This window comes from Populus euphratica, unplaced genomic scaffold (genome assembly GCF_000495115.2).
Source record: "Populus euphratica unplaced genomic scaffold, PopEup_1.0 scaffold4.1, whole genome shotgun sequence".
In the NCBI taxonomy this organism is placed as follows: Eukaryota; Viridiplantae; Streptophyta; class Magnoliopsida; order Malpighiales; family Salicaceae; genus Populus; species Populus euphratica.
Window position 1 is genome coordinate 1,181,617 of NW_011499859.1, and position 11,243 is coordinate 1,192,859.

General features: G+C 34.4%; 3 protein-coding genes and 1 long non-coding RNA gene across 5 annotated transcripts in view; 2 read left to right on the forward strand and 2 right to left on the reverse strand.

The window, feature by feature from the left end:
* The window catches only part of LOC105124427 (SGNH hydrolase-type esterase superfamily protein), a 2,410-nt gene extending 524 nt beyond the window's left edge, over positions 1 to 1,886 (reverse strand). The window contains exons 1-4 of the mRNA XM_011024448.1: positions 1,340 to 1,886; positions 586 to 713; positions 259 to 498; positions 13 to 67 (exon numbers count right to left, since the gene is read on the reverse strand). Coding sequence (XP_011022750.1) covers positions 13 to 67; positions 259 to 498; positions 586 to 713; positions 1,340 to 1,718 — 802 coding nt within the window. The 5' untranslated portion in view covers positions 1,719 to 1,886. The remainder of the gene's footprint in view (positions 1 to 12; positions 68 to 258; positions 499 to 585; positions 714 to 1,339) is intronic.
* Positions 1,887 to 3,477: 1,591 nt separating this feature from the next.
* Positions 3,478 to 4,436, forward strand: LOC105124255 (uncharacterized). Its single transcript, XM_011024188.1, has one exon. It carries the CDS (start codon positions 3,649 to 3,651, stop codon positions 4,270 to 4,272), a length of 624 nt encoding a protein of 207 aa, XP_011022490.1. The 5' UTR covers positions 3,478 to 3,648; the 3' UTR covers positions 4,273 to 4,436.
* A 2,666-nt stretch (positions 4,437 to 7,102) lies between these two features.
* On the reverse strand, positions 7,103 to 9,517 carry LOC105124254 (GDSL esterase/lipase At4g10955-like). Of its 2 annotated transcripts, XM_011024187.1 has the most exons (4): positions 9,396 to 9,517; positions 8,676 to 8,739; positions 8,465 to 8,580; positions 7,103 to 8,198 (listed from the first exon to the last, which is right to left on the reverse strand). In XM_011024187.1, the coding sequence occupies exons 3-4, from the start codon at positions 8,524 to 8,526 to the stop codon at positions 7,229 to 7,231; spliced, it is 1,032 nt and encodes a 343-aa protein (XP_011022489.1). In that variant the 5' UTR covers positions 8,527 to 8,580; positions 8,676 to 8,739; positions 9,396 to 9,517; the 3' UTR covers positions 7,103 to 7,228. The 2 variants fall into 2 exon arrangements, with proteins under 2 accessions (XP_011022489.1, XP_011022488.1); XM_011024186.1 differs by lacking the exon at positions 8,676 to 8,739.
* A 239-nt stretch (positions 9,518 to 9,756) lies between these two features.
* Positions 9,757 to 10,689, forward strand: LOC105124252 (uncharacterized). Its single transcript, XR_842020.1, has 2 exons — positions 9,757 to 9,836; positions 10,458 to 10,689. It is a non-coding gene; the product is annotated as an uncharacterized LOC105124252 (long non-coding RNA).
* The last annotated feature ends 554 nt before the right edge of the window (positions 10,690 to 11,243 follow it).

Here is an 11,243-nt window from a genome sequence, read left to right on the forward strand (position 1 = left end):
GCCACCCCCAGCCAATAGGTGGCAGCCCCATGAGAATTACTCTCCTGACATTCATATTGTACAAGTTCTGCTCCATAAACATACAAGAGTTAGGAATTTCTGATATAAATAACATCTTGAATTCCAAGGACTTGTTAAAAGAGAATATATATATATATATATATATATATATATATATAACCACAATTCATTGAGTAGAAGAAATCTTTCTTGCATGAACACAACAAAATATGAAAAGTAAAAAACTAGAAAGGTCACCTTTATTTCCTGCCTTATTGAAGCTGCTATGAACTGGTTGAAGCTCCATGGGAGGTACAGGTTTTGGATATTGGATGCGTTACGCAAATAGTAATGTATGTAATCATTGACTCCAATGGAAATATAAAAGACTGAGTTCGAGATGAGCTCATTTGCAGCAGCCTCTCCCATGTTCAAAATAAATGACTGTAAAGTATCCGAGAACTGCTGAATTTGCTGCGTGAAGGAGATTCGCTGACCCTGCGGCAAAATCACATGATTGCTGATTAGGTGTAAGCGTAACTGAATGAATTTGTGATCTTTTCAGCGTAGTACTGGGGAGCTCACCAATTCTGATCCGCTCGAGAATATAACTCCAGCACCAGCAGATGCATAATTCACCCCTTTAATCATATCTTCGAAAGTTCCCATCTGCCCAAGATAACTTGGTACAAAGGGAAGCCCAAGGCGCAATGCTGATCAAATACATGACAATAGATAAGAACTGATGAGGAAAAAAAAAATTCTAAACCAGCCTTGTTTCTCTAAGAGAAATCTAAAGCAAGATACATAAACTACTGATTCCCCATATCTATTATTGGCCCTGACAAAGAATTTCTTTACAAGTAAACATAATCAATATTGGAAAAGTCAGTTTTAGCAACAAAGGCGAAAAATCTGTTTGGCTGGCAAGAAAAATGGGAAAATTCAGGAGTTAAGGCTCTTTTGACTTGTTCACTAACAGTGCCTAGAGTAATTGATCAAAGAACAAAAAATAAATGACAATATCTCAGAATCTGTATTCAGTTGATATCTCCATCTCTTCAAAATCAGTAAATAAAAAGACAAAGGACACTCCAATGTCTTCATTTTCTTGATAATTTCCCTCACTTTCTTGGATATCAAACAGAAGAGCAAGCAAAATCACCAAAACAAAAATAACCCAGACAACAGACGCTTAAAAGTTGAAACCATCAAGAAATGCAAAACAAACATCCGAATTGAAGTCTTCTTTTCACTGAAAAGGACATTCAAAGCAAAATAATTAAACAAGACCCAAGATTTCGTTTTTTCTTGTGAAGATTAAAAACTAAGTGTTTACCAAGATAATCAACAGGGACTCTTCCATTACAGAACCTTCCAGTTGGCTTACGAGTATCAAAATCTCTACCATAAGGACTATGGTCAGCACGAGCAAAAGTACCAAGATAATTGTTGGTGCCACAATCAACAGAAGAGTCACCGAAAATAAAGAAAGCAGGCACTAAAGGAGGACTGACTGGTAAGGTTGTTGGTGTTGGAGATGGAGAGATTGAAGAGGAAACAACTAAAGAAGAAGTAGGTGATATAGCGGGGATGTTATAGGTAATGATGTTTTGAGATAAGTTGTTGAGTTCTTGAGGGACTGCAAGATTTCTTGAACGAGTAAAAAAGGAGGATAAAAGAAGTAAGAGGAGAGGCAGAAGAAGACTGGTCGACATTGTTAAGTTTCTATGGATTCTTGATAGGGATCAAGAAAGAGTGCTCAATGGCGCGTAAAGGGAAAGTAGAAGGAGATTTGAGTCGATGGAAAGTCCAAAAACAACCTCACTTCAACTGGCTCTTGAATTTATAATTTCTGAGCTTGAGTGTTCTTATAGAGGGCTGGCTGGATCTGCTAACCCAAAATATGATTGATCGTAGATGTGGCCTTATTATTCAAAAATAATAAATAAATAACACACACATATTAGTGACTAATAAAGAAAAAGAAGCATAATTGAAAGACAAAATAAATGGGAGGACTATGCTGATTTTTCGTTGATTTGACGTGAATTTCAAGGAGAATAGAAAGAAAATAGAGGGAGGAGAAAAGACCAACCGTCCGAAACAGCTTCATCTCCATTGGACGTTCCCGACGACATGGCGGTTGCGAAACTTCAATCGCCACACGCGTTACCTAAAAAGCATAGTCAACATCCTGTTATTAGTATGTGAGCACGCGCCGATACTTTTTATTTATTTATTTTTACTTATAAAAATATTAATTCACCTCTAATCTAAATAAATGCAAATAAAGCATAACAAAAATACCACAAGAAAAATACTAAAATATCCTTTAACCCATCCTTTAACTCATGCTTTAATTTCTTTGACTTTAATAACAATGAATTAATTGTACTGTTTGTAAAAAAGAAATATGCGAAACTCTTATAAGCCTTCTTTTTCTTCTTCTTTCTAATGGTATCAACATAATTCAATTATAAAAAAATATATAAATTACTAAATTATACCAAATCAATTTACAGACAATCTTTATATCTCCCAGAAAATACCTTTCTAATCAGCTAGCAAGACAAAAATATATATATAAAAAATGATAAAATAGTAATTATATTGTGTGGTGAATTACCTTGCATGTTATATATTAAAACAATGGTCCCTCAACCATTTAGGTGGTGGCCAAGTGATAAGGACTTGAGATCAAGAGGTTTGCTCCCTCTGTGGTCTCAGGTTCGAGTCCTTGGTTGCTCATATGATGGCCACTGAAGGCTTAAATGGTCGTTAACTTCAGGGCCTGTGGGATTAGTCGTGGTGCGCGCAAACCGGCCCGGACACCCACGTTAATTAAAAAAAAAAACAATAGTCCCTCGTAGAGGTTATTTTTTCGTAATAACAACACTTACCATCGTCATGATGATGATGATGGCACATGATAGCAACAACCAGGGGCGGAGCCAAGCACATTTCACAGGGGAGGCTAAAATTAATATAATAATATATATTATTAAAAAGTTTATTTATTTAAATTTAAAAATATTAAAAAAAAAATTAAAATGTTTTGCAGGGGCCCGGGCCCCTGCTTGCCCTCCCCTGGTTCCGCCCCTGGCAACAACATCAATTGCCAATTAATTCCAGAAAGTTACATGTGAATTATTCACTGCACTGTACAGTGATGGAGACCGATTCGTGCCTGCTTGAGTTTCCCGCCACAAGAAGGTAACATCTACCAGTATTTGAGAGCATTCCCAGATAAATGCAAAGCGGAAAGTAACCTTGGCATGGCAGTTGAAGTGTTTTATTTATTTATTTATTTTGAGTAAAGAGGTACCACCACTGGACCAAGGCAAGATTTACCAAGAAAAAAAAAGATTTACCTTTACCGTCTCTTTGAACCTGCAGCTTCTCCCTCAAGTGAAATATCTAAAAGAAAACAAAAACGAAAAGTCTTGGTTTCACACTATTTATTTTTTCGCTACTTCCACTCCAGTCCTTGTCCTATCACTTTCACTTTCCCAGTAGCACATACATCATCACCCCATCCCAAACACCTCTCAAGTTTCCCATCTTCTCTCATTCCCAAGATTCCCTCTTTCCCTTCCTTCCACCCCCCTGATCCGCCCTTTTTAACTCATCAAATCCGTCGAGAAAATGAGCAAACCACACAGACCACCTTCCGGGCGCACAAATCTTGCTTCGTGCATAGTGGCTACAATCTTCTTAATCTTCCTTGTTATCATAATCCTTATTGTCTTCTTCACTGTTTTCAAGCCTAAAGATCCTAAAATCTCTGTTAACTCTGTTCAACTCCCATCATTTTCTGTCTCTAACAACACTGTTAACTTCACTTTCTCTCAATATGTCGCCGTCAAGAACCCAAATAGAGCTGTTTTTTCTCACTTCGATAGTACCCTCCAGCTTCTTTACTCGGGTTCTCAAATCGGATTCATGTTCATACCTGCTGGTAAAATTGATGCGGGTCGAACCCAGTACATGGCCGCTACCTTTTCTGTTGAGTCTTTCCCTTTATCTGCTTCGCCGGATGCAGCGGTCAATGTGGGACCTGCGTTCAATGACGGTGGGTTTGGCGGTGGTGGACAACCCGGTTTTAATAATGGGTATCGGGTCGGGCCTACGATGGAGATAGAGTCGAGAATTCACATGGCGGGTCGGGTTCGCGTCTTGCATTTTTTTACCCATCATTTGGAGACTAAAGTTGGATGCAGGGTTGTCATTGCTGTGAGTGATGGATCTGTTTTAGGGTTTCATTGCTAGTATTAATGATAATTCTTTTTTGGTATTCTTGTGTTTAGATTTTTAAGTGTAGCTTTTTTTTTAATTGTAGTGTTTTGGGTGTTTAAATTTGTATTATGAGGACTCATATGTTGAAGGGAAGTGTAAAAATCTGATTTTTTTCACCAGTGATTTATTTATGTTCACTCCTTGATCTACATTTGGAAAATTTTGAGCTTTTGGAGCTTCCTCTTTTCTTAATTTACAGTTTTAGTATAAGATCTTGAAGCAAGAGGAAAGCTGTTAATCATGATGAGTTTCGTCCAGAAAGAGGAGTTTTTTTTTTAAAAAAAAAATTCCTTCGCTTTCTCTTTAATATATATTTTTTAGGGATTAATTGTGCTCTAGGTAAAGGATGATACCATGATTATTGTAATAACACGGGGCAGTTGAGGCTTAGAATGAAACTTGAGTTTGGTCCTATCATGGACTAAAGTTTAAGGTCAGGGGGTTAGTGAGAAATGAGCTGGAAAGACCCGCAGAATGCTCCGTATTTTCTGTTTATCAATGAAAAGGGGGGGAGTCATTTTTTTCCTTCTGAATTTGGGTTAGTTAATCCGGGACAAATTCGACACTTAGCATATAAATTTTAAAAAAATGACAACTAACGCAGCACCAAAAAAAAAAAAAAAAAAACACGATAGTGAAAAGGCATGTTTTTGAATGTTGCATTGAGTAGACAGTAGTTTTTTAAACAAAAATCGAGGCACTGTAACTTTTTTAAATGTGTTATTTGGGTGGGATGAATACAATTTTTTATGATCTTGTCCTTGCAAATACTATTTATATTTGAATAAATATTGAGTTTGGTTTTTTAACTTAATATTTAATCGAATATGCAATGTATTATTTTTTAATTGTATTAGTTAATTTATTTTTATTATTGAATGTATGTTCAATCTTCAAATCAGAATCTTATGTGAAACATCTATAATTAAATGCCTAATTATAAGAAATAACAAAAGTAAATCCAGAAATATCTTTAAATATATGAACATGAGGTATTGTTTTGTAATCAACATCATTATTAATATTTATTACCATATTTGTATTTTAAATTTCATCATTTTTATTGTTGGTGGACTCAAAATAATCAAATCTAGTGATTAACAAATAAATTGTCAATGGAATCATCAATCCTCACTAGTAAATCATTCAATAATAAATTGTTTTTTTCTTTACTAACTAATTTTAAAGGACTAACAAAAGTTGTGATCAACTATTTATATACAATATTATTATATTCAGTTCACTTTAGTTATCAAAAAATCAATTATTATCTTAAAATTATTATCATGTAAAATCGGTATAAGATAATACTGATGTGTATTAATTAGATATCTTCAAGTTATTTCAATTTTAATATTATTATAATTTCACTCAGGTCCATGACAAATAGATTTTTTAATTTTCATATATGATATACCTAAATTATTATTAAACAACAAACTATTTTTGTCATTGTATGTTATATTACCGTTCATATTAAAAATAACAGTGTCATGATGTAAATATATTATAGAACACTATACAAGCAAAATAAACAAACTAGGTTATTGTTAATTGGATGTAATTTTAACTTAATTGCATTACCCAAGCTATGATTGGAAATTTTCATAGAAAATTCAATTAAATTCATAAAATGTAATCCAAAAGCATAATTGACAATAATTAAACATAATTCATTATATCAAATCTAATTGATTCAATTGCAATAAATCAAGTCCAAATTCATAGTAAATTAAAATAATTTAAAGAAAATATCAAACTTAACAATTTATCCACAATTCAATACATGTAAATCATCATAATTCTATTATATTCATACTCTATTTCATGAAAATCATTAAGTGTAATTGATAACATTATTAGCAGATTCCAACAATCTACACAAAAATTATAATCAAGCAATTTATTTAAAATTGGACGCAACATATAATTAATTAAAATAATTTATTTAATTTATTTTTATGTTCGACCATATCAAATCACCCTAACTCGTGGTATTTATAATTAATTTATCATTAATTAAATAAATTCTATATTCAATCTAAATCCTAAATAATGATTTTAATTTAATAAAATCAAATACAAATTCATAATAAAATCAAATACAAATTCGATGTGTTTATCTTGCTTATAGAATTACAAAAAATTCTAAAGCGACGATGACAAAGGCAATGAAGATGGATTTTGAAAAGAAAAACATTTTAGGATGCTTGTAGATTATGAAGAGTTTAATTTTTGGATGCTTTTTTTAGAAAAAAAAAGTTATTTATGAGTTTTTCAGAGGATGAGAAATGACATGGATGTTGATTGTTAAAAAGAGAAAATTATGTTTGTGTGTGATTTGACTTGTACTGTTGTGGAGGCAGCAGGCCCCATATTCCATATTTCACCACCCTATTTTAATATATTTTTAAATAAAAAAATAATTTTTAAAAATTATTCAAAAACAAAAATTACCTTACTTCCAAACAATCACCAGAACTTCTAATTCATTTACCGTAACAAGATCACTCGGTGTGGTGATCTAAAATGTGAACAGATCTGCTGGGTTATATTTTTAAAACCGGAAATGTTTACATGATATTATGCATGCTTAAAATGGTCTTCCAGCTATATATTTTCAAGCAGCCTTGCTTGCAAACCTCTAGACGAATCCATGACCGCAGGAAGTTCCAACCCCGAGTTGTTGAGCAGTAGGAAGTGACTGTCAAACGGCTGGCTTCTGAAGCCTAAGCCTTAAGACCAGGTTAGTGGTTACCACTACAGTTAGATGCAATATGAAACAAGATCAAGGGATACACTCTGACAAAATAATTCAGCAACAAGCTTGAAATAGTTATGGTGATGAACCGATTTTTAATAATCCTTCCTCCAATAACACGAACAAATACAAGATAAGAGACACCATCTATACACAGATTCAACCAAACTATTTGTAGTTGTAGAGCTTGGATTTTATTTGCAGATCAGGTCTCCACCACTGGTGAATTCCATGGGCTTCTCTAAAATCCTGACAAGGAGTCAAATTTACGATTAGATTTGCTGAAGGGATGAGGTGGAGTGGTTCTGACTCCCTACCCATTGCACTCATGAGAAGACCGCCGAGTGAATTCTGGGTTGCTAATCTCTCAATAGCTCCAATTCCAATACCATCCATCTTCTTCCTGTGCTCAAAATACCCAATATATTCTGAGCAAAAGTGATCGCCTGGATTGACAAATAGAAACGGGACCCAAGCAGAAAGAGTAGCAAATGGGTCAGCAGATCGACTATTCTGATAGCTCTTCTTTGTAGCAAGAGCGAGTCCTGCTGTTATCACACTGCTTGCAATCCGGAGTCCATGTTTCACTCGCTTATCTTTGATCCTTTCAATTGGGGCAGAGATGAATGGTGAATTAAAGAGAAATGCTTGAAGAAAGATGCCTGTCTTGGCCATGGTCTTTCCAGCAAGCAATGCCATTGCTGCTCCTAGGGAATGGCCGGCTAGCCAGACATTTGATTTGCCTACTGTAGCAACCACATTTCGGACTGCCTGGATAGCAGTCTCAAACCGAGATGTCTCATGGAGTCCATTTCTGATAATGCAGACGTCCAGCTCAAGGTCCCGTGACACAGACCCTGGCTTGGTTATGGTGCCACGGAAGGCAATTACATAACGAGGGCTTTCATCTACTGAATTGTGATAATGAGATTCTGGTGGCATGAATTCATAAATAGCACCAAAAATGGAGGAATCCACATCATCCACAAGTTGACGAATCAACTGGAAGTGAAAAAACTCCCACCATGGAGGAGCAAGAGCTTGGGAACCTTGACGTTTTAGCTGGCGGTCCCGCTCTAGGATGCAGACACCCTGAACCAAACTGGCAGCAACAGATCTTCGATGATGTGCATTTTTCCTGCACAAGATCACAAATAACATTGTTTCCTACATGATCTTGGTACTATAAATATGCTATTTTACCTAATCAATGTCGCTTAGCATCACAGCTATTTCATTAGCAAAGATTAATCAAAATAGCAGACCATCACCAAGTACGAGTAGAATATGGCCACTGCATCACATTCACAAAATCGTACTGGCCCCAAAATAATGTGATGTTGTTTACGCACATAAGTTGGTAAATACAACAGGAGAACTATACCAGAGCATCAAAGAGCTTACCAGTCAACAACAGTTAGATGTAAGGGTCCTGAGATGCTAAACTCTTCCCTCTCAGAGGCCATAATACCAAATGTAGATGTTGCTGCTGCCGCTTCTTGATATCCACCACGACGCCACTGCATTGCTCAGATAAAAAACAGTGAGTGGTTACCAGATACATAGATCACATGCAGTCGGGTTCTTTCACAAGAAAAATAACAAATAAGTTAACCTGACGGCAAGTTTTACTGGAACAAACAAAGTGTTGAACATGCAATATTTCGAAGTAGATGAAGCTGTTCAAAAAAGCCATCCAAGAAGAACATTTTCCAATAAGTTAAACTTATTCAAAGTAATAAATCCATTTGAAAGATACATAAACCCTCCCATAAGAAAGCTCCCCCCTTCATAATACTTTTGCAGTTCCCACAAAACACAAATACCTCCCATCAAAACGGAATTCATAATTTACAAGTCCACAAATTTTCTTCCATTAAAAATCTTTTAAAAAACATAAGTCAGGCTCACAATCTTCATCTCCACCAGCGAACAAACACAACTTTGACAATGAACCTTGAGCCAGATTCATCAAAAAAGAACAAATGGAATTGAACTTAGAAAAAGTACAGAACAAAATGCTTTTCATTAAGGGGGGGAAAAAAGCAAAAAAAAAAAAAAAACAGAAACCAAATTAAAAAAAAAACCACATAATATCCCCTGTGCCCACGACAGTCCCTGCCAAAGTAATTTCTTTCAGAGAAAACCTCAACAATGCAATTTGCAATATAAATAGTATTTCTAACAACCCATCATCACATGATTTCTAACATAGCAAAATAAGAACGAAGAAGATGCTAACGTTCTAAGGAATATGATGGGCACCCAAAGATTTCAATCTTCGTAAAAAATCAAAATGTGAATTAAGAGATGCTATAAGAGAGAGATACAATACCTGGATTAATTCAAAGGAAGAGCAGATCTGATGATACGTTTACTCTCCTTTCTTTAAAAGTTTTTAAGGTGGGAGATGGTGTGTCTTAGTAGTGGTTGTTGGCACATCAGAGCACAGACTCTGTTTAATGAATAATGATGACGTGTTGTGTGAGTTTTTAAGGGTTAAGAGAGGGATTCTAAACGACGTTGTTTCAATTAAAGGTGGCATGGCACCAGAGAGTTTTTTGGTCTCCCATTATTTCTTTTCTCCCTGCAGTCACACCCTCCTCCACTCCCTTGGTGTGCAACAACTCCTTTTCTTCTCACTACGAAACACTCTCAAATCCACCGCCAGATCACCCCCTTTCTTTCCACCACCACTTCAATTTCTCCCTCTCTCTCCATCGGCGGGTCCCTCATCAAAGTTTCAGCTGCCACCGCCCGCATTCAACAATTAGAGGTACATTCAACTTTTTCTCTATTAAATTAATATAATTTATGTTAATTTATATTAATTGCTGATTTTAAAGATGTTAGGATCTAGAATTAGAGATTTTTAGAGAAAAAAGTTTAGATTCGGTTAATTAGATAAAAATCAAAACATTGATTTGAGTTGCTAATTATATTATTTTTTAAGATAATAAATAATTTTAGATTATTGACGATTGTGATTTAAGGTTAGAATTAGGTTTTTAGGTTAAATTAATGATTTTTTTTCAAATTAGATATAAAATATATAAATTACCTATGAAATAGTGAATTAGGTTGATAATTTTATTATAATGGTGAAAATTTATGAATTTTGATTTTTATCAATTATATTATTGTTATGGTTTTATTAATAAATTATGTACCTTAATTAACCCACAATATTGATAAATTAAACTTGTATTTTATTATGTTGTTTAACATAATATACAACAATATTGAAATACTATGCTTATGTAAGGTTGTATCATTATCAATACTGATAATAATATCATATATAATAGCAAAGTCATGAGCTCCCAAATGAGAGATCTAAACATAAAAAAAGTCAGGCATATATCGAAACTCACTTGTTTTGCCATGTCATTGTCAGATTCACTCAAATGTCAATGACAAGGAGATGTTGATAATTGTGAAAAGAGACTGCAACACGCTAGTTGTAAACAACAGTTGTAGTAACAAGTGAAACTGTGTTACATTCTTAAATATTTCCTGGCCAGGTTACAAAAATCTCCAACATAAGATTTCAAATGAATACTGACCACCTGCCATGTCATCTCCATCCCTTTCTCTCTCTCCTACATGGCAAAAAAGCCCAGGTTTAAGAAAAAAGAAAGCGGAGGAGCGATTGAAATTGAATCCTGAATGAACTTTTCTTCAGGTTTCTTTGATTCGAGGAAGGAGATGAATACTGATTACTAATCAATAAAAATAACATAAACACCCCTTCAAACCCCTATGCTATAAACCGGGATCCCAAGTCCCTTCCACAAGGAGAATGATCCCATTAGATCACGAGCCTATTGGAGTAGCTCATGGAAGTTTAAACGTATCGAAATCTTTTGGTAGCTCGAAGGCTAATATCATCTGCATCTTGCCTGCAATACTTCAAATTTTTGGGTGTAAACTCTTATCTCCTTTATTATTCATGTAAACGGTGAAGGAGTGATGCTTTTTTTTTATGCCATTTCCTCTTTTTTTTTTTGTTTTTTTTTAATTTTATTCTTTTTAATTTACTTAATTTTATATATTATTTCAATTTGATACATCTTGATTGGTATTTATATTTGACTCATGCTTGATTTATGCTTAATTTTACAATTATTTCATTACCAACATCATAAATTTAACAAATTACATTATAAAACCCAAGGACAAT

What these genes read in the sequence shown, in the direction of transcription:
- LOC105124255 (XM_011024188.1), top strand. Translation starts at nt 3,649, where the DNA reads ATGAGCAAACCACACAGACCACCTTCCGGGCGCACAAATCTTGCTTCG.
- LOC105124254 (XM_011024186.1), bottom strand. Translation starts at nt 8,526, where the DNA reads ATGGCCTCTGAGAGGGAAGAGTTTAGCATCTCAGGACCCTTACATCTA. An exon ending in CATCTAACTGTTGTTGACTG is followed by an intron (nt 8,199 to 8,464) that starts GTAAGCTCTTTG and finishes GATCTTGTGCAG; the next exon opens with GAAAAATGCACATCATCGAA.